Source organism: Eleutherodactylus coqui, chromosome 8 (genome assembly GCF_035609145.1).
Source record: "Eleutherodactylus coqui strain aEleCoq1 chromosome 8, aEleCoq1.hap1, whole genome shotgun sequence".
NCBI classification, from domain to species: domain Eukaryota; kingdom Metazoa; phylum Chordata; class Amphibia; order Anura; family Eleutherodactylidae; genus Eleutherodactylus; species Eleutherodactylus coqui.
Window position 1 is genome coordinate 161,473,371 of NC_089844.1, and position 22,834 is coordinate 161,496,204.

A 22,834-nucleotide genomic window follows, 5' to 3' on the forward strand; every position below is an offset into this window, starting at 1 on the left:
TACAGCATCGCCGCTCACCACCTGGGTAGACTCCTCAAATTTTCCAAGGACCTGGCAGATGGCTGCCAACCAGGGCCACTCTTCTGTAAATAATTGAGGAGGCTGACTCAAACTGCGCCGCGCAAGTTGGAGTTGGTATTCCACTATAGCTCTACGCTGCTCATAGAGTCTGGCCAACATGTGGAGCGTAGAGTTCCACTGTGTGGGCACGTCGCACAGCAGTCGGTGCACTGGCAGATTAAACTGATGTTGCAGTGTCCGCAGGGTGGCAGCGTGCGTGTGGGATTTGCGGAAATGTGCGCAGAGCCGGCGCACCTTTCCGAGCAGGTATGACAAGTGGGGGTAGCTTTTCAGAAAGCGCTGAACCACCCAATTAAACACATGGGCCAGGCATGGCACGTGCGTGAGGCTGCCGAGCTGCAGAGCCGCCACCAGCTTACGGCCGTTGTCACACACGATCATGCCCGGTTGGAGGCTCAGCGGCGCAAGCCAGCGGTCGGTCTGCTCTGTCAGACCCTGCAGCAGTTCGTGGGCCGTGTGCCTCTTCTCTCCTAAGCTGAGTAGTTTCAGCACGGCCTGCTGACGCTTGCCCACCGCTGTGCTGCCACGCCACGTTACACCGACTGCTGGCGACGTGCTGCTGACACATCTTGATTGCGAGACAGAGGTTGCGTTGGAGGAGGAGGAGGAGGAAGGTGCTTTAGTGGAGGAAGCATACACCGCCGCAGATACCACCACCGAGCTGTGGCCCGCAATTCTGGGGGTGGGTAGGACGTGAGCGGTCCCAGGCTCTGACTCTGTCCCAGCCTCCACTAAATTCACCCAATGTGCCGTCAGGGAGATATAGTGGCCCTGCCCGCCTGTGCTTGTCCACGTGTCTGTTGTTAAGTGGACCTTGGCAGTAACCGCGTTGGTGAGGGCGCGTACAATGTTGCGGGAGACGTGGTCGTGCAGGCCTGGGACGGCACATCGGGAAAAGTAGTGGCGACTGGGAACTGAGTAGCGCGGGGCCGCCGCCGCCATCATGCTTTTGAAAGCCTCCGTTTCCACAAGCCTATCCGGCAGCATCTCTAGGCTGATCAATTTTGCAATGTGCACGTTTAACGCTTGAGCGTGCGGGTGCGTGGCGGCGTACTTGCGCTTGCGCTCAAACTGTGGCGCTAGCGACGTCTGGACGCTACGCTGAGAGACATTGCTGGATGGGGCCGAGGACAGCGGAGGTGAGGGTGTGGGTGCAGGCCATGAGACGGTAGTGCCTGTGTCCTGAGAGGGGTGTTGGATCTCAGTGGCAGGTTGGGGCACAGGGGGAGAGGCAGTGGTGCAAACCGGAGGCGGTGAACGGGCATTGTCCCACCTTGTGGGGTGCTTGGCCATCATATGCCTGCGCATGCTGTTGGTGGTGCCTCCCCAGCTGATCTTGGCGCGACAAAGGTTGCACACCACTGTTCGTCGGTCGTCAGGCGTCTCTGTGAAAAACTGCCACTCCGTAGAGCACCTTGACCTGTGCAGGGTGGCATGGCGCGAGGAGGCGCTTTGGGAAACAGTTGGTGGATTATTCGGTCTGGCCCTGCCTCTACCCCTGGCCACCACACTGGCTCGGCCTGTGCCCACACCCTGACTTGGGCCTCCGCGTACTCGCCCGCGTCCACGTCCTATAGGCCTACCCCTACCCCTCAGCATGGTGTATTACCAGTGATTTGATTTCCCAGGCAGGAAAGAAAGTGGCGCAAGCCTGCAGCCAAAATACAATTTTTCCCTTGTTTTTCAAAGGACAAGCCACACTGCGTGTATTCAATGAATACTACTAAGTTTAATAACTGTGTTGTGGCCCTGCAAATGTGTCAGAGAACTGCAGTGATGCAAAGTTATTGGCTCCAGCAGATCAGGGATTTCCCATGCAGGAAAAAAATTGGTGCAAGCCTGCAGTAAGACGTATCTGGCTGCGTCTGATTTTTTTTAACGTTCTGCACGCAGCACACACGTACCCAGAGCCCTGAGGACTGTCAGAGGCAGGCGAAATACAATTTTTTCCCTTGTTTTTCAAAGGACAAGCCACACTGCGTCTATTCAATGAATAATGTATGTCTTCTGGCCCTGCCTACACAATTCTATCCCTGTAGTATTAATGCCGGGTGCAATGGTCTGCACAGCCGGTTTTGAGAAAAAAAAAAATATATGCAACACTGCTAACAGCAGCCTGGACAGTACTGCACACGGATAGATGCGGCCCTAGAAAGGACAGTTGGGGTTCTTGAAGCCTACACTCACTGCTAACACTCTCCCTGCCTAACCACCACTTCTGTCCCTATTGCAGGGCGCAATGCTCTGCAGATCCAATTTTGAAAAAAAAAAAAAAATACAGTGCTAACACAGTACTGCACACTATTAGATGTGGCCCTGAGAAGGACCGTTGGGGTTCTTGAAGCCTACACTAACTCCTAACGCTCTCCCTACAGCAGCTCCAGCACGATACCACTGTCCCTCAGCTAACTCACAAGGCATGTGTGGCGAGCCGCGGGAGGGGCCGATTTTTATACTCGGGTGACATCTGATCGCCCCAGCCACTCACAGCAGGGGGGTGGTATAGGGCTTGAACGTCGCAGGGGGAAGTTGTAATGCCTTCCCTGTCTTTCAATTGGCCAGAAAAGCGCGCTAACGTCTCAGAGAGGAAACTGAAAGTAACCGAAACACCGCGTGGTACTCGTTACGAGTAATGAGCATCCCGAACACCCTAATATTCGCACGAATATCAAGCTCGGATGAACCAAGCATAGTGGCTCATCTGTTAGCACTGCTGCCCTGGAGGGCTGGAGTTCTAGGTTCAAATCTGACCAATGGCAAAATCTACATAGAGTTTTTCAAACTCAAAGCAGATGTTATCATTGACCATGACAGGATTTGAATCCAGAATAGTAGCACTGCAAGGCAACAGTACTAATCCCTGAGATATATTTATTGGAGGCACCACCACATTCTAGCATGTTCCTCAGATGTGTGGCTGCATTCCCATGAAATTTGGGTGCATTTGGGACCTTCTGGAGGGCAAAGAAGTGAATCATTTTTAATCCTATTGACTTCAATGACAACTGGGATCAGGTTATTCCGATTCTCTATTTTTGGAAAATCAGGCTGATCACTCCCGACCCAATTATTCCTATAACAGCCCATCATTACATATATTAGCAGTGATCACTTTTTATAACTATATGTATATATGCACAGCGATACTACTAACATGTTACCTTCAGTGATAAGGCGGAATTCTTCCTGGAGAGGCTTCTTTAGAGACTCATGTTGGACCCTACATGAGAAGTTCTGCTCTCTGTCCTCCTCGGTGGGGGTTATGGTCGCGGTGCTGTCCACACTGTACCTTCCATCTGAGTTCCTCCGGGGTTCATCCACAGTGACATCCCTCAGCATCTCTCTGCCCCGGAACCATTTAATACTAATGTCCACGGGGTAGAATCCAGTGACAGAGCAGCGCAGGATGCTCTCCTCATTCAGTACAACAGTTGTACCAGTGATGGTCACCTGCGGGGAAGCTGATAAACATGTGAATACAATTATGCTTTTAACATATATACCTGTAATGCGAACCTATGGCATCCGTAGCAGAGGGGGCTCTCAGTATATTGGTTTCAAGGGGGCACTTTTACTACTGGGGCTGATAGAGGGGACATTATTACTACTGAGGCCACTATGGGGGTCACTATTACTACTTGGGCCAATATAGGGGGTAACTATAACTACTGAGGCCACTGTGGGGGCCATTATTACTACTGGGGCATGATATAGGGGACACTATTAGTATGGAAACCACTATGCACGTGACAGCATACCTGAAGCTGACTTAGGGTATGTTTACACATGGCGGAAATGCTGCTGGATGTCTGCAGTGGAAATTTCGGTGGCAAATTACACAGCATTTGCGCATCCAACAAAAACCAGTCAAAATCCACACCATTGATACTTCAGTGTTCCAGCGAGAGAAAAAAGAAACAGGGCGTTCCTCCCTGTCCTTTTTACAATGATCGAGGAAAATCATACGTCGTGATAAGCCCAGTCCCTGGTGTGTTGGCACTTTGCAACAAATATGCGAGTTTTGCGTTGCAGTTTGGACACTTGGTCTCTAAAAGGCTCGCCATTACTGACATATACAATGTTTGAAATATATTATGTGAAGAGGAAGATTTACTAAAGGCTTATTTACACGATTGAAAGATTGACAGTTTTAGCAATATTCTTGCATAAAGTGTTAATGGAGACTAATGTTCATTAGCACTTTATCAGTTTCATTTGCGTGTAAAATGGCCTTCGGGAGCTGTATGCTGAGCACAGCAGGTGGTCTGAGCTCTGTAATGTAATAAACAGCGCTTACTTATAAAAATGGCAATATCCACCATTTTTGTCATTTTCATTGTGGGCGGTGAAGCATGGAATATGTATGTTTGTGGAGACATACTTTATATATGAAGGTTCCAATCTCTGCCCAATATTGTTGGAGTTTAGGACATGACCACAGACCATGAAGTATGCCAGACTGCAATTGAGAATTTTTAGGACAGCCATGTAATAAGGTTATAAGGGTGGGAGGGCATATTAAAGCCATACATGACTCCACGCATTAATTTAGGATGTGATTCTCTCCAGTTTTCATTAGCAATGACCTTCAAGTATTTTGACACTAATTTCACTAATAACATCTTCTAATGCTCGCATCCATCTCTGAGAGAAGGAGGAGTAACTTCTGTCAGCAGAATTTTTCCTGATTTGGAAATATAGGGTGGAGATTAAGTATCTCTTAGCAGGGGAACTTATGGATGAGTCTATTGAGTTAGTAGCATGCAGCTTGGTTATATCAGCTAGTCTATTTTTCAAAAATCCCCAAAGTTGACCTTATAGGAGAAGTGGGATGGGGAAATATCATACAGCATCTACAGTTCTGTGAAAGACATATACCTAGTTTCTTCGGGGATATAGGAGTTAGGTTACCTTTTCAATTTTTTAATTGCGCCAAAGTGCAAAGAGTTTGTTTTCATGACCTGTAATACATTTAGGGTAATTCCACACAGTTATATGTTTTGACAACTGAAGGGATAGCCTGCATGCTTTCTGTAATATTTTCCATATAGCAATGGTATCCCTAGCCAGAAGTGATCTTTTGACTAATAAGGGGAGTTTAGAGAAGCCTGTATGAAATATAGCATTCACAATCCAAGGATGCAATAGATTGGTTTCTATATTTTGGTTTGTGCTCTGAAGCCAGTCCATTTAATAGAGGAAAAGGCTTGCTAAATTATATTTACAGATGGAAATTGATTCCATCTCTTTTCCTTGGAAAGCCTAAGTTTGTTCAAAGAAATATGTGGGCATTTGTTCTTCTACAGAAAGCTCAAGAAGGGAGACTGAAGGGTCTGTACATCTTTCCATTTTAATATCAGTGGGATAGTTTGCAGTGGATACAGAAGTCATGGGAAACTGATCTTTACTAGGGGACATCTTCCTAAGAGGGACGGGGAAGATTCATCCATCTATGGAGCGCATAACATTTTTGTTACTAGCGAGAGATAATCTTTTTTCGTATAGCGCTAACTTATTCCGCAGGGATAATCAGGGTTAGGCTCCGGTGTTTTCCCCATATGTATACCTAACTACTTAAAAGATGTAGTTACGAGTTTGACTGGGATTTTTTTAAGGTCAAGTCTATGCAAAGTGGTTTGTGGAGAAATATCTAATAATGCATATTTGGAAGAATTAACTTTAAATCCTGAGTGTTCCCAAAGATTTCTAGAAAGGAGATTACTTTTAGATCTCTCTCTGGTCGGGCCAAGGTAAGCGGAACATATTAGGCAAAAAACATCGATTTGACTTTTGCATTGGATATCTTAATATCCTCCATCTCAATATCCTCCTCCATAGCATGTACTAACGGTTCTATCGCAATGTTAAAGTGATGAAAATGGGCATTCCTGTCTAGTCTCCTTGTTTAATGTAAATTTGGTCAAAAGGAAACCTGGTGCATACATTTGTGCCTTCTGCGATTGGTATAATATCCATAGATACAAGCAGAAAGACCCATAGAAGCCCATCCTGAACATCACATCACTTCTACCAACCATTTCCAAGATATTTTGTCAAGGCCTTTCTGTCCGTATCACCGGGGACATGTGTGATTCTGGGCGCAGTTTGAAGTTGTTGTGAATTGCCAGTATTTTATGGATGTTGGTAACGTCTGATCTACGATTAACAAAGCCCACCTGTACAGGTGAGATCAGGCGCGGCATAACAATGGCCAGTTCTTCTGCCATGATCTTAGCTATAAGTTTTAAATCTGTATTTGTTAATGAAATAGGGTGGTATGTCGTTACATCGTGAGGGTCTTTGCCCATTTTTGGAAATAGGCAGTGTTTATAATTGCAGGTCCATAATCACCCGGGCATGATAGAGATTATTATCAGTTTGTTGCAAAGGCATTGAAGAGCTTATTATGTATGTGGTTCATTTGTGGGAGCGTGACTACGTTTATCTTCGGTAGAATTAATGACCGCATTAAAATAATTCCCATTATTAGACATTCTATGGGGTCAAGCAGTAATCTGTGTGACAAATCATTGAAAAATAACTCTGGGGGGGACACAATTTTCATTGACTTCGATCTTACACTTGTTTTGTTTTTTTTCCCACTAACATTTGGCTTATGAATCCAAAAAGGAATCCAGTTTTTCTCTATCACATCAATTTTTTAAGATACAAGATACACACAATTTTTCTCAAATCATAAGCGATCATGCGCTATCCAGCAGCGAGAGACGGCTGTCAGATGCGCCCCTCACTGTTAACCCCTTCCCTGCCGCAACCTATGTAGATCACGGCATGGGAAGGGTTCACAGAGGGAGCGCGCTCTGTAACGTTGTCTGGCTCGAACGATATAATTGCAGAGAGCCTGGCTGGTTGCCATGGTAACAGGATGCCAGATACCAGCGTCCAGTATTGCCAGTGCCTGTGATCGCTGTAATAAGCGATAAGGCATTGCAGGAGAGAAGTCCTGCAATGCCTTATCACAGTCATCATCGGTGCAATGGTGAAAGTCCCCCAGAGGGACACAGATGGTGTAAAAAAAGATCAAAATAATGTACAAAAAATGTAAATAAAAAAAAGTAAAAAATAAAAAACCTTTTTGGGTGCTTTTTCTCATATTAGCATAAAAAAGGTAAAACAATTAAAAACCCACATATTTGGTATTGTTGTGTCCTTCACGACATGTACATTAAGTTGCACATGTTTTTATCCTGCATGGCAAAAAGCGTAAAAAAACACTAAAAAACTGAGGCAAAATGCTAATTTTTAGCATTTTGCCTCCCAAAGAACACAATAAAAGTGATCAAAAAAGCTGTATGTACCCCAAAATGGTACCAATAAAAACTACAGCTTGTCTCGTTACCAAAAAAGTGGTTTTATTTTAGAAAAGTGGAAAAACCTAAAAAACATAAGAATTTTGGTATGGTTGTAACCATACCGGCCCGCAGAAAAAAATGTAGTGTGTCATTTATGTTGCATGATTAACTCTGTAAAAAAAAAAACACCAAAAATCTATTGCAGAATTGATGCGTTTTCTCTCCCTGTTGTCATAACAAAAAATAATAAGTTTCACAATATAGTCTAGGTACCCAAAAATGGCATCATCAAGAACTACGGTTCACCACGCAAAAAACAAGCCCTTATACAGCCGCGTTGACAGAAAAGTTAAAAAGTTATGGCTTTTGAAAATTGGAGATCAAAGTCCGCCAAAAATCGTTGCGTCCTTAAGCCCAAAATAGGCCATGTCCTTATGGGGTTAAACACACAGACTTTTTTTTTTTAAATGAGGATATAGCAACAACTCAGTGACTCTTTAGATTTCCATAATCTTCACAAAGAGAAACTGAATGGCCAATTGGGACTGCACCAAATAAATTTCCATTGTGGAGGGGGACACACTTTAAGCTCTGCGTTGAGCTATCGATAAACAGTCGCCATTCAGATGAGTTATAGATTGGATTTCCAAATCCTCCATTAAAACATGTATGTTATGGCAACACACAAAGCCACTGTCACTTCTAAAGTATTTGAGAAATGCTATTTCTCTAGATTGAAAGTAGGATATCTTTGTTATTTTTTCAAGCACATTTTTCTCATGCAGTCTTGATGCGAGGAGTTCTGAAGTCTTTTTTGATAGGCCCAAATCTCATGCCCAATCATTCAGCTCATGCTGATCAAATCGCGTAAAAACTAAGTCATCTTCATCATTGCTGCCACTAAGTTCTCCACCATAATCATGTTCAGGGTAGAGATGAGCGAACGTACTCGTCCGAGCTTGATACTCGTTCGAGTATTAGCGTGTTCGAGATGCTCGTTACTCGAGGCGAGCACCACGCGATGTTCGAGTTACTTTCACTTTCATCTCTGAGACGTTAGCGCGCTTTTCTGGCCAATAGAAAGACAGGGAAGGCATTACAACTTCCCCCTGCGACGTTCAAGCCCTATACCACCCCCCTGCACTGAGTGGCTGGCGAGATCAGGTGTCACCCGAGTATTTAAATCGGCCCCTCCCGCGGCTCGCCACAGATGCATTCTGACATAGATCAGGGAAAGTGCTGTCTTGCTGGAGCTGCTATAGGGAGAGTGTTAGGAGTTATTTTAGGCTTCAAGAACCCCAACGGTCCTTCTTAGGGCCACATCTGACCGTGTGCAGTACTGTTAAGGCTGCTGTGAGCAGTGTTGCACATTTTTTTTTTTTGTATATCGGCCGTGCAGAGCATTGCGTCCTCAGTCTGCAGTAATTTTACATAGTATAGGGCCAGTACTGGTGAGGCAGGGACAGTGGGAAAGGGGAAAGAGATATACTGTCTATATAGGCAGTGGGCTTTTTCCAAAAAATTTGGGGAAAAAAATCTATTTGGGCTGCCTGTGACCGTCCTCAGTGTACTGCGTCTCTGCTGAGGGTAGTAGTCCTAATTAATACGCAGCTAAGTGTTACAGCAGGCTTGCGCAAAAGTGTTTCCTGGCTCCGCTGTGCGTTCCGTAAGCGAAGTCAGCCTCCAACCACAGGCCAATAAGCGGCACATTTAATTACAGCGTTCTGTTTCTGCACTACTGGTAATACACCATGCTGAGGGGTAGGGGTAGGCCTAGAGGACGTGGACGCGGGCGAGGACACGGAGGCCCAAGTGAGGGTGTGGGCACAGGCCGAGCTCCTGATCCAGGTGTATCGCAGCCTACTGCTGCGGGATTAGGAGAGAGGCACGTTTCTGGCGTCCCCACATTCATCTTACAATTAATAGGTCCACGCGGTAGACCTTTATTAGAAAATGAGCAGTGTGAGCAGGTCCTGTCGTGGATGGCAGAAAGTGCATCCAGCAATCTATCGACCACCCACAGTTCTGCGCCGTCCACTGCTGCAACTCTGAATCCTCTGGCTGCTGCTCCTCCTTCCTCCCAGCCTCCTCACTCCATTACGATGACACATTCTGAGGAGCAGGCAGACTCCCAGGAACTGTTCTCGGGCCCCTGCCCAGAATGGGCAGCAATGGTTCCTAGCCCACCGGAGGAGTTTGTCGTGACCGATGCCCAACCTTTGGAAAGTTCCCGGGGTCCGGGGGATGCGGATGGGGACTTCCGGCAACTGTCTCAAGAGCTTTCAGTGGGTGAGGAGGACGACGACGATGAGACACAGTTGTCTATCAGTCAGGTAGTAGTAATTGCAGTAAGTCCGAGGAAGGAGCGCACAGAGGATTCGGAGGAAGAGCAGCAGGACGATGAGGTGACTGACCCCACCTGGTTTGCTACGCCAACTGAGGACAGGTCTTCAGAGAAGGGAGGCAAGTGCAGCACCAGGGCAGGTTGGAAGAGGCAGTGCGGTGGCCAGGGGTAGAGGCAGGGCCAGACCGAATAATCCACCAACTGTTTCACAAAGCGCCCCCTCGCGCCATGCCACCCTGCAGAGGCCAAGGTGCTCAAAGGTCTGGCAGTTTTTCACTGAGAGTGCAGACGACCGACGAACAGTGGTGTGCAACCTTTGTCGCGCCAAGATCAGCCGGGGAGGCACCACCACCAGCATGCGCAGACATCTGATGGCCAAGCACCCCACAAGGTGGGATGAAGGCCGTTCAGCGCCTCCGGTTTGCACCACTGCCTCTCCCCCTGTGCCCCAACCTGCCACTGAGATCCAACACCCCTCTCAGGACACAGGCACTACCGTCTCCTGGCCTGCACCCACTCCCTCACCTCCGCTGTCCTCGGCCCCATCCACCAATGTCTCTCAGCGCACCGTCCAGCTGTCGCTAGCGCAAGTGTTGGAGTGCAAGCGCAAGTACGCCGCCGCGCACCCGCACGCTCAAGCGTTAAACGTGCACATAGCCAAATTGATCAGCCTGGAGATGCTGCCGTATAGGCTTGTGGAAACGGAGGCTTTCAAAAGCATGATGGCGGCGGCGGCCCGGCGCTACTCGGTTCCCAGTCGCCACTAGGCTTCCCGATGTGCCGTCCAAGCCCTGCACGACCACGTCTCCCGCAACATTGTATGCGCCCTCACCAACGCGGTTACTGCCAAGGTCCACTTAACAACGGACACGTGGACAAGCACAGGCGGGCAGGGCCACTATATCTCCCTGACGGCACATTGGGTGAATTTAGTGGAGGCTGGGACAGAGTCAGAGCCTGGGAACGCTCACGTCCTACCCACCCCCAGAATTGCGGGCCCCAGCTCGGTGGTGGTGTCTGCGGCGGTGTATGCTTCCTCTACTAAACCACCCACCTCCTCCTCCTCCTATGCAACCTCTGTCTCGCAATCAAGATGTGTCAGCAGCAGCACGTCGCCAGCAGTCGGTGTCGCGCGGCGTGGCAGCACAGCGGTGGGTAAGCGTCAGCAGGCCGTGCTGAAACTACTCAGCTTAGGAGAGAAGAGGCACACGGCACGCGAACTGCTGCAGGGTCTGACAGAGCAGACCAACCGCTGGCTTGCGCCGCTGAGCCTCCAACCGGGCATGATCGTGTGTGACAATGGCCGTAACCTGGTGGCGGCTCTGCAGCTCGGCAGCCTCACGCACGTGCCATGCCTGGCCCACGTCTTTAATTTGGTGGTTCAGCGCTTTCTGAAAAGCTACCCACGCTTATCAGACCTGCTCGGAAAGGTGCACCGGCTCAGCGCACATTTCCGCAAGTCCCACACAGACGCTGCCACCCTGCGCACCCTGCAACATCGGTTTGATCTGCCAGTGCACCGACTGCTGTGCGACGTGCCCACACGGTGGAACTCTACGCTCCACATGTTGGCCAGGCTCTATGAGCAGTGTAGAGCTATAGTGGAATACCAACTCCAACATGGGCGGCGTAGTGGGAGTCAGCCTCCTCAATTCTTTACAGAAGAGTGGGCCTGGTTGGCAGACATCTGCCAGGTCCTTGGAGACTTTGAGGAGTCTACCCAGATGGTGAGCGGCGATGCTGCAATCATTAGCGTCACAATTCCTCTGCTATGCCTCTTGAGAAGTTCCCTGCAAAGCACAAAGGCAGACGCTTTGCGTTCGGAAACGGAGGCGGGGGAAGACAGTATGTCGCTGGATAGTCAGAGCACCCTCATGTCTATATCTCAGCGCATTGAGAAGGAGGAGGAGGAGCATGAGGAGGAGGGGGAAGAGACAGCTTGGCCCACTGCTGAGGGAACCCATGCTGCTTGCTTGTCATCCTTTCAGCGTGTATGGCCTGCGGAGGAGGAGGAGGAGGAGGAGGAGGATCCTGAAAGTGATCTTCCTAGTGAGGACAGCCATGAGTTGCGTACAGGTAGCCTGGCACACATGGCTGACTTCATGTTAGGATGCCTTTCTCGTGACCCTCGCGTTACACGCATTCTGGCCACTACGGATTACTGGGTGTACACACTGCTCGACCCACGGTATAAGGAGAACCTTTCCACTCTCATACCCGAAGAGGAAAGGGGTTCGAGAGTGATGCTATACCACAGTACCCTGGCGGACAAACTGATGGTAAAATTCCCATCCGACAGCGCTAGTGGCAGAAGGCGCAGTTCTGAGGGCCAGGTAGCAGGGGAGGCGTGGAGATCAGGCAGTATGTACAGCACAGGCAGGGGAACACTCTCTAAGGCCTTTGACAGCTTTCTGGCTCCCCAGCAAGACTGTGTCACCGCTCCCCAGTCAAGGCTGAGTCGGCGGGAGCACTGTAAAAGGATGGTGAGGGTGTACGTAGCCGATCGCATGACCGTCCTCCGTGACGCCTCTGCCCCCTACAACTACTGGGTGTCGAAGCTGGACACGTGGCCTGAACTTGCGCTGTATGCCCTGGAGGTGCTTGCTTGTCCTGCGGCTAGCGTCTTGTCAGAGAGGGTGTTTAGTGTGGCTGGGGAATCACCACGGATAAGCGTACCCGCCTGTCAACCGACAGTGCCGACAGGCTTACACTCATAAAGATGAACAAAGCCTGGATTTCCCCAGACTTCTCTTCTCCACCAGCGGACAGCAGCGGTACCTAAGCAATACGTAGGCTGCACCCGCGGATGGAAGAATTGTTCTCTATCACCATAAAAAATGGGGACCTTTTAGCTTCATCAATCTGTGTATTATATTCATCCTCCTCCTCCTGCTCCTCCTCCTGAAACCTCACGTAATCACGCCGAACGGGCAATTTTTCTTAGGCCCACAAGGCTCAGTCATATAATTTTTGTAAACAATTTTTATACGTTTCAATGCTCATTAAAGCGTTGAAACTTGCACCTGAACCAATTTTTATTTTAACTGGGCTGCCTCCAGGCCTAGTTACAAATTAAGCCACATTAACCAAAGTGATTAATGGGTTTCACCTGCCCTCTTGATTGGGCATGGGCAATTTTTCTGAGGTACATTAGTACTGTTGGTACACCAATTTTTTGGGGCCCTCGCCTACAGTGTAATCCAATTAATTTTTTGCCCACCTGCATTAAAGCTGACGTTAAATCAGCTGTGATGGGCACTGCAATGGGATATATTTATGTACCGCCGGTGGCTTCCTGGCACCACCCATGCTGTCGGTCCACACGGAGTTGTAACTGCATGTGTCCACTTCTAAAGAACCCCAGTCTGACTGGGGCATGCAGTGTGGGCAGAAGCCCACCTGCATTAAACATGACATTACCTCAGCTGTGATGGGCAATGCAATGGGATATATTTATGTATTGCCGGTGGGTTCCAGGGAGCCACCCATGCTGTGGGTGCACACAGAATTCCCATTGCGGAGTTGTACCTGCCTGTGACTATTTATAAAAAACCCCGGTCTGACTGGGGCATGCAGACACCTTGACAGAATGAATAGTGTGTGGCACATAGGTTCCCCATTGCTATGCCCACGTGTGCAGCTCCTGATGGAGGTGGCACAGGATTGGATTTCTCATTGCTTCTGTACAGCATTGTGGACTATCGCCCCGCCCCTTTTAAAGAGGGTCACTGCCTAGCCGTGCCAACCCTCTGCAGTGTGTGCCTGCGGTTCCTCCTCATGGCAGACGCACTTATAAATAGACATGAGGGTGGTGTGGCATGAGGGCAGCTGAAGGCTGCGCAGGGACAATTTGGTGTGCGCTGTGGACACTGGGTCGTGCGGGGAGGTTGGGCAGCATGTAACCCAGGAGAAGTGGCAGCGGAGTGTCATGCAGGCAGTGATTGTGCTCTGTTGGAGGTAGTGTGGTGCTTAGCTAAGGTATGCATTGCTAATGAGGGCTTTTTAGAAGTAAAAATTGTTGGGAGGGGGGGCCCACTCTTGCCGCTATTGTGGCTTAATAGTGGGACCTGGGAACTTGAGATGCAGCCCAACATGTAGCCCCTCGCCTGCCCTATCCGTTGCTGTGTCGTTCCCATCACTTTCTTGAATTGCCCAGATTTTCACCAATGAAAACCTTAGTGAGCATCGGCGAAATACAAAAATGCTCGAGTCGCCCATTGACTTCAATGGGGTTCGTTACTCGAAACGAACCCTCGAGCATCGCAAAATTTTCGTCCCGAGTAGCGAGCACCCGAGCATTTTGGTGCTCGCTCATCTCTAGTTCAGGGTAGTTCAACGAAAACTTGCCCTCGGATTTTAGCTGAATGAGACACTGGATGTAGAGCTGATTAGGATACCCTTGTTCGCATTTATTTTCCTCGTTATATCCTGAATTTTTCACTATACAAAATTAACAGTCACTGACATGATCTCTTGGCTCACACCAAACCATAGGTATACCCAGAGGCGTAACTTGAAGCTCCTGGGCCCCAATGCAAAACCTATAGCAGGGCCCCTAAACATAATGCTTCATTCATAGTACTGGGCTCCCTATATGGAGAAGAGAGGCCTTATGGGCCCCCCTAAGGCTCCTGGGCCTGGGTGCAACCGCATCCCCTGCATCCTCTATAGTTACGCCCCTGGGTATACCAAATGGCAACTTATCACGGGTTCCTTTCGTCTACATCTGTAAACTCTTAACACACTTCTTGCACACCTTGTGAGGGGCCCAAGACTTATCTTGATCACCACATTTAACTTTGAAATGTGCAAAATAGACTTGCTTGACAAATGTGCTGATGTTCCCCCTATGAATGGCAATGGTGAAACTGCCACAGATATAGCAAAAGGAATCAGGGCTGTTTAGGTACTTACAACAAGAAATAGTAGATACAGACATGATCAGAGAAAAAGGAAATAAGTGTGTAAATAGAAATACATTTTTCTAATTCACTATGTGTAGCGGCACACAACTCCCCACCACACTGTCGCAAGTATAACTGAATTGCCTAGCCAAGTAACCTATCACCAGTCGCTAAGCTCATCTTCCACCCCTCCCCTCGCTGCCAATATGGGAACACTAGTGCGCCACTCAACCCAGGCTTAAATAAAAAAATGAAGTAAAAAATGTATTCAAAATTGTTCCCCAGAGTAATTGTCGTCATTATTGGGGCCATAACATTAGATGAAATTCCTCAAGCAAATTTATCAAACGTATATAAGAAAGTCTCCCACTATCATCGTAACATAGTATATTAGGCCAAAAGGAGGCAACATCCATCTAGTTCAGCCTGTTATCGTGCCACTGGCTAATTACACTACAACCAAGGCCCTTCCTAAGAAGTTTTTGGAATGGTTTGCCAGTGAACCCTGCACCACCCCCACCCACAACTTATGCATGCGGATAAAATCTGTCTCAGTTAAATGAGGAGCAGGAAGTGTGATAGAAGTGAAGAGCTCTCATTGATTTTAACAGGGGTAAGGCAGCGTTTACACTTCCTCCACTGACCACTGATGTCTAGTCCCCTTGTGCTAACAGCAGGCCGGAAGATGAGCTGATTGACTGGGATCCCGAGCGGAGGATGCTGTTAATCAACTACTGATCACCAATCCTGAGGATAGTCAGTTGTAAAAGTCTGAAATACTGCTTTACCTATAGGCTGATGGACGTAGACATTTGTATTTCTTCAGTCTCTCTAACAAAACGTATTTAGGATAAATTTCCACAAATAATCCACTTACCTTCAATGTCCAACCTGACCGTCTTCTCCTTCCTGTCTGACTTGTAGATCACTGAACACTTGTACATCCCACCATCAGGTATTTGGATATTGGAAACAGTCAGGTTAGCGATCCCAGTACTTAATGCTTCGGTGCTCAGGGAATATCTAGAAGACGTTCTCCTCACAGTTTCATTATAGCTCAGGATTTCTTTATCTTGAAACAGCCAGAATATCATTAGATGTGTGAGATCTACAGGAGGATTGTCCACTGTGAACTTGCAGGGAACCAGAGCGTTAGACCCCAGACTGGTAGCGTGTACAGATGGTCCAGTCAGGACAAGTGGTGACACTGTGGACAATAACATGTATATAGTCATTATGTAACCACCGTCTATTACATTGGCCAACAAAAAAAATATTTTGGAATTTTTCCTTAACCTCATTTGTCAAAGAAGATTTTTTATTAGCTCTAGTTTTGGTGATATACAATAGGTGGAAGTATATTATTTTAATGGATTAAGAGAAAATGATACATAATTACATATGTTAACAACATTGAAAGTGCATTTGAAATTTTTTTATGACAGTTACATTCTTAGAGTTCTAAATTGATAGAAGAATTCTTGGCAGGTGGTTCGGTGTGAAGAAAATCATGTGGTGACTTCATGAGATTGCTTTCTTTTGGCTTGCCTCTTATAAGTGAGTTCCGGAGCATCCCTACACACAGACCAGCAGTAATCCGCAAGCATTGCTTCATTCCAACGGCCCTGATATCTTTGTTCTATTACAAAAATATCCTGGTGAAATCTTTCTCCAAATATCCTGGTGGATATTTCAATTTCTCTCTGTGTTAATCACTGGAAGCTCCACAACTAGGAGGGAAAAAATCTAGGTGGGAGTGGAGAAAATGGATTTTAACCCCTTAGTGACCAAGCCTATTTGCGCCTTAATGACCAGGCCAAATTTTGCAAATCTGACATGTGTCACTTTAACATGGAAAAACACCAGAAAGGTTTTGCATATCCAAGCGATTCTGACATTGTTTTTTCGCCACATGTTGTACTTCATTTAGGCGGAAAAAAATAGACCGATAGAATTTGTGTTTATTTATTAAAATCGCCAAAATTGGGAAAATTTTGAAAAAGTCGTCATTTTTTCACATTTCCAACTGCAATATCTTAAATATGTGCAAACATAATATAGAAATTTTTGCTAAGATTTATATTTCCACCCGTTTACTTTATTTTGGGTGCACATTGGAAAAACTTTCGTTTTTTTTAACCATTTAGGAGACGTACAAATTTAACATTACTTTTTAGCATTTTGAGGAACACTTTGTTTTCCTATACCAAGCCACGATTGGAAAGGCTCATGAGTGTCAGAATAATAGATACCCCCCCCCAAATGACCCCATTTTAAAAACTACACCCCTTAGTGTATTCACTGAGGGGTGTCATGAGTATTTTGACCCCACAGTTTTTTTCAGGAATTAATTCAATTTAGAGGAGAAAAAGTAAAATTTCATATTTTTGCTAATATGTCATTTTAAAGACATATTTTTTTCCTATAGTTTACATGAAAATCAGGATTTACACCCCAAAATGGATACCCCTATTTCTCCCGTGTTCAGAAACATACCCATTGTGGCCCTATTGTTATATCTGAGTCCACAACGGGGCCCAAAATGAAAGGAGTAGTCAGTGTCTTGCAATAGGCCCCATTGCACACATGTAGAGTTCTTGAGCGCCCAAAACCATAGAAAACCCCCACAAATGACCCCATTTTGAAAACTAAACCCCTTAAGGAATTTATCTAGGGGTGTACTGCATATTTTGACCCCACAGTTTTTGAATGAATTCAAACCAAGCAAAAGGAAAAAATTGCGATTTTCGTTTTTTCAGCAATTCTGTCATTTTAAAAACCTCTTTTTTTGTACAGCACACATATGAATGAAGACTTGCACCCAAAAATGGATACCCCTGTTTGTCCTGTGTTCAGAGACATACCCCTTGTGGCCCTAATCTTATGTCTGGATACACAACGGAGCCCAAAATGATACGAGCGACTGGTGGTTTTCGGAACACAAATTTTGCTTGAAGTCCTTTTAGGCCCCATTGCCTACTTGTAGAGTTCTTGAGCGCCCAAAACCATAGAGAACCCCCACAAATGACCCCATTTTGAAAACTAGACTCCTTAGAGAATTTATCTAGGGGTGTACTGCGTATTTTGACCCCACAGTTTTTGAATAAATTCAAGCAAAGCAAAAGGAAAAAATTTGGATTTTTGTTTTTTTGGCAATTCTGTCATTTTAAAAACAGCTTTTTTTTGAACAGCACATATATGAAGGAAGACTTGCACCCCAAAATGGATACCCCTGTTTGTTCTGTTTTCAGAAACATACCCATTGTGGCCCTAATATTATGTCCGCATGCACAACGGGGCCCAAAATGAAAGGAGTAATCGGTGGCTTTCAGAACATAGATTTTGCTTGAAGTCCTTTTAGGCGCCATTGCCCACTTGTAGAGTTCTTGAGCGGCCAAAACCATAGAGAACCGCAACAAATGACCCCATTTTGAAAACTAGACCCCTTATCGAATTTATTTAGGGGTGTACTGTGTATTTTAACCCTACAATTTTTGAATAGATCTAAGCAAAGCAGTAGGAAAAAATTACGATTTTCATTTTTTGGGCTATTGTGTCAATTTAAAAACAGGTTTTTTTTGTACAGCCCACATATAAATGAAGGCTTTCACCCCAAAATGGATACCCCTGTTTGTCCCGTGTTCAGAAACATACCCATTGTGGCCCTAATAGACTTACAGGACCCATGGCAAGGCCTATAAAGGAGGGAACACCCGTTGGATTTCAGGGTACCACTGAATAAATTTCAGGCCCCATTGCCCACTTATGGAGCCATTGAGCGGCCAAAACTATAAAGAACCCCCTCAAATTACCCCATTTTGAAAACTAGACCCCTTAACGAATTCATCTAGGGGTGTACTGCGTATTTTGACCCCACAGTATTGAATGAATCTAAGCAAAGCAGAAGGAAAAAGTTACGATTTTCAATTTTTTTGGCAATTTTTTCAATTTAAAAACAGTTTTTTTGACCAGTTTACATAGGAATGAAGACATTCACCCCAAAATGGATACCCCCGTTTGTCCCCAGTTCAGAAACATACCCATTGTGGCCCTAATCTACTTACAGGACGCATGGCAAGGCCTATAAAGGACGGAACACCTGTTGGATTTTAGGGCACAACAGAATAAATTCCAGGCCCCATTGCTTATTTGTACGGAATAAAAATTGACTCCCTAAAAATTCCCCCCCCCTCCTCCCCCACACACACTCCGCGCCCTTTTTGGCATTCGCAAATCTTAGATAAAAGTAATAATGTGAACTGTGTAGTATTTCCGAAGACAGGGGTAATTACGGAGGCTGGTTGGAATGGGCCCATGGGGCAATAAAACCGGTATCCCTCCTCCTCTCATGTATTTTGAGGGGCTTTTTTTTACCTCAGTGGCGGGTATGGGGTGTAAAAAGTGGCATTCCGTGAGTCTCCGTAAGCCTGCTGAGGTGCGGCGGTCTCACACAGAAGGCGCTTAACAAGCTGCTCCTGGAACTGCAGGAAGGCGAGCGTTCCCCGGGCTTCTTGTAAATTACGTATTACAGGTAGCGGTCTGAATAACGCCGGGCTCACGCGGGTGCAGGAGGCCCGCAGTGGATCCCAGCTGTGAGCCGGCTGTGACCCTGCGTACGGCCGCGTAATGTACTGCACATAACTGCGTACTCACACAGGCGGTCATGCGCAGTACACCTTTTTTTTTGTTTGTATTTCCCGCACCGTCGCTTAGCGATGACGCGGGTACCCGCAGCGCGTACACAATGTAGTTGCGTATGGGCTGCGGGTATATCCGCGACCATAGAGCACAATGGGCTCTATGTTACGGATATCCACGGTAAAATAGAACATGCTGCGTTCTCTTTTCTGCGAGTGGATTACACAATTCCAACCCACTAATGTGAGCAGAATTGTGTAATCCAATGTGATTGATCCGTGTAATACCGCGGATCAGACGCATGCGGAATCCGTAATTCCTATCCGGTCATGTGAGACCGGCCAAAGGTAGATCGCTACCTTTTTATCACGTGACTGGGGAACGCTCAACGAGGCCACCCGTCACTGCTCCAGACTCTCGGTGACTGTTGGTCGCTGGGAGCAAGGAGATTTTAAATTTCCTGGGCTCCCCGACTCCTGCGCATGTGTCTGGCTTTTTGCCGGCAATCGCATGTGCAGAATTCGGGAATGTCCACGGAGGAGGATCGCGTCGAAGTTCAAATAGTTTCATTTCCTCTCACCGATCGCATCAGTGAGGGGAGATGAAGTTTCAATTTTTTTTTTTTACTTTTACGTGATCGCCATTATTGGATAATGGCAAACACATGACCAGGAACCGCTCACCGCGGCCCTCTGTGAAATCTCCATGCTCTTGGCTACGTTTTGTAGCCAGGAGCAGGGAGAATTTAAATTATTCTGGCAATCCACAGCTTTTGCGCATGCGTCCGCCATTTTGGCCACGGGCGCGTGCGCAAAAGCTGTGGTAAGGTCCGTGGATAAATCCGGGGGCCTTAGGTACGTACTTTCATCCTCCCTTATGGATATGATCCGTGAGGGGAGATGAAACGTACGCTTTTTAAACTTTTTTTTAACTTTTTAAAACTTTTTTTACGTTTTTGTTTTTTTTTTTTTACTTTTTTACACTTTTTTTTTACTTTACATGATCACTGTCATCCATTGGATGACAGTGATCATGTCCCCGGTATAATCTCTCTGCTCCTAGCTACACATGGCAGCCAGGAACAGAGGGATTTCAAATTTCCCGGGGCTCGAGCCCCTCTGTGCACGCGCCCGATGTCAATCATCGGGCGCGCATGCGCAGACGGGGATTCGGGTCCCGGGACATCGCTGAGGACTGGGGGTGAGTATTTTCACCTCCCCTCATGGATCCGATCCATGAGGGGAGGTGAAACTGACTTTTTTTTTAACTTTTTCGCGATCGCCGCTATCCATTGGATAACGACGATCGCGGTACCGGGGACCGCTCACCGCAGTCCCCGCTGACATCTCCTGCCTCCCGGCTACCTACAGGAGCCGGAAGCCAGAAGATTTTAAATCTCCCGCGCCGCTGGGCCTTCTGCGCATGCGGCTAACGTAATGCCGCCTGGCGCGCATGCGCAGAAGACCGGATTCGGGGCCCGAAGCGGCAGGAGAGTGGGGAGCAGCGTGCCGGACCTGGGTGAGTATTTTCAGCTGCTCCGATGGATCCGATCCATCAGAGCAGCTGAATCTTTAACCTTTTTTGTACTTTTATTTACTTTTTTGCGATCGGCATTATCCATTGTATAGCGCCGATCGCAATGCCCGGGGGGGGGGGTCCCCGCAGCCCGGGATGACAGCTCCATGCTGTCGGCTACCTGCGGACACCGACAGCATGGAGCTGTCACGTCCACAGCCTGAGGGGCTTTATTCTCTGCAGGACACATGTTTTTACGTCCTCAGAGAATAAAGCCCACTTCGGGAGGACGTAAAAAGGCTATCGTCCGATCGTTAACGGGTTAAGGGACATGTTGCATCCGAGTTGATGGTATTTTTCCAGAAGAACTGTCACCAACTGAGTGTAGTTATCTCTTTTGTTACCTAAGAATCCATAAATAACTCACTTTAAGGCTTGACAAGCTTCCTTTTATTTTCCCTTCAAAACTTGGTCAAACGTGGATCCTTTACAAGTTGGCGAATTTGTGGCCCAACAAAAATACCTTCCTTAACCTTTGCATCACGCAATCTAGGAAATTTCTCTCTTAAGTGCTTAAATGCCTGTCCTTCCTCGTTCATACCTTTGACAACATTTTTCATTAAACCCAGCTTTATATGAAGGGGTGGAAGAAGAACATCTTTTGGGTCAATGAGAGGCTCGGCAACAACATTTTCCTCGGCAGAGTCAAGATTTCTTGCAGGCCAGTCCGCTTGAATGTAATGTGGTTTCCTATCCCTACTGTCCCACACACATAAAAAGCAGCAGTATTTAATGTACCCCAATTGCATTCCTAAAAGTACAGTGATGACTTTAAGATCGCCACAGATTTTCCACTTGTGTTCAGCATATTTGATTGAGTCAAGGAGGGCTGTCATGTTTGTATAAGTCTCCTTCATGTGAACTGCTTGACCAACAGGAATAGAAGGAAGACAGTTGCCATTGTGAAGTATTAAAGCTTTCAAACAAAGCTTGGAGGAGTCTATGAATAGCCTCCATTAAGTTAGATCATGGTTCAAATTCAAACATTTCTTCACGCCATTATAGTCGCAGCAAACAACCAGATTGTTTTTCTCTTTTTTTAAAAAAAGGAAGCCGATCCCTCTGACGTTCTCTGTACTGTGAGACCCTGACATCACGTTGGAGAAGATTCCATTGCTGTAGTCCTGACCCTACAAGTTCCGCCTTCTCCTTTGACAAGTCAAGGTCTCAAATGAGATCACTCAATTCTGCTTGACTCAGTCTTTGCGGTGTATCATCTTTTACCGCAAAGTCAGGGTCATGGGATGTGGAAGGCTTGTTGGGTTCTTCTTTTTCCACACTTTCTTCATTTTCTACTTCAAGCTCATAATGTTGGGGTGAAGTAAGAACTGGTAAACTATCTGAATGGGGAATAGGTCGACTACCAGATGGAAGATTCGGATATTGAACTGTTTCTGTCTTCTGCATTTACAATCCTGCCTTTATAGGCGGAGTCAAGCAGAAATAGCAGTCATCTTTATGGTTTGTAGGCTTCCCTAAAAACCATAGGCACAGCAAAAGCTATAGATTGTTTTTTATTTTTCAGCCGTTCTTGTAGTTTAACTGAACAAGAGTCGCAACATATATGTGGAGCCCATGAGTTATCCTGGTCCCCTACCTTCATACCAAAATAATAATGATAGGCAGTCTTCACAAGAGGCTTCTGTGACAAAAATGTTATTTCACCACAAATGTAACAAAAATTATTCACTAAATTTACACATTTTCGTGGCAAATTTTACACTTTAAAAGCACTCCAAAACCAGAAATTCAGAAAAAAAGAAAAACAGAAACAATATGAAACTCAGTCATAACAACATTTATTATGTTTATAACCGACAAACATATGGAGAACGTTCGGTTTTGTCAGTTGAGAGGTGTGACAACTCCCCATCCCCCATAAAAACTCCCACAAAATAAAAATGTAAACTCTAAAAAATGACATGTCACTGTAACTCTAAAGCAAGAGATAATCGGTCATTCTTATGATGATTTTTGAA

At 46.5% G+C, this 22,834-nt stretch overlaps 1 protein-coding gene across 1 annotated transcript in view; it reads right to left on the bottom strand.

The window, feature by feature from the left end:
• The window catches only part of LOC136577981 (uncharacterized), a 63,132-nt gene extending 41,441 nt beyond the window's left edge, over positions 1–21,691 (bottom strand). The window contains exons 1-4 of the mRNA XM_066577892.1: positions 21,319–21,691; positions 15,520–15,849; positions 6,159–6,331; positions 3,243–3,531 (exon numbers count right to left, since the gene is read on the bottom strand). Coding sequence (XP_066433989.1) covers positions 3,243–3,531; positions 6,159–6,331; positions 15,520–15,849; positions 21,319–21,691 — 1,165 coding nt within the window. The remainder of the gene's footprint in view (positions 1–3,242; positions 3,532–6,158; positions 6,332–15,519; positions 15,850–21,318) is intronic.
• Positions 21,692–22,834: the final 1,143 nt, after the last annotated feature.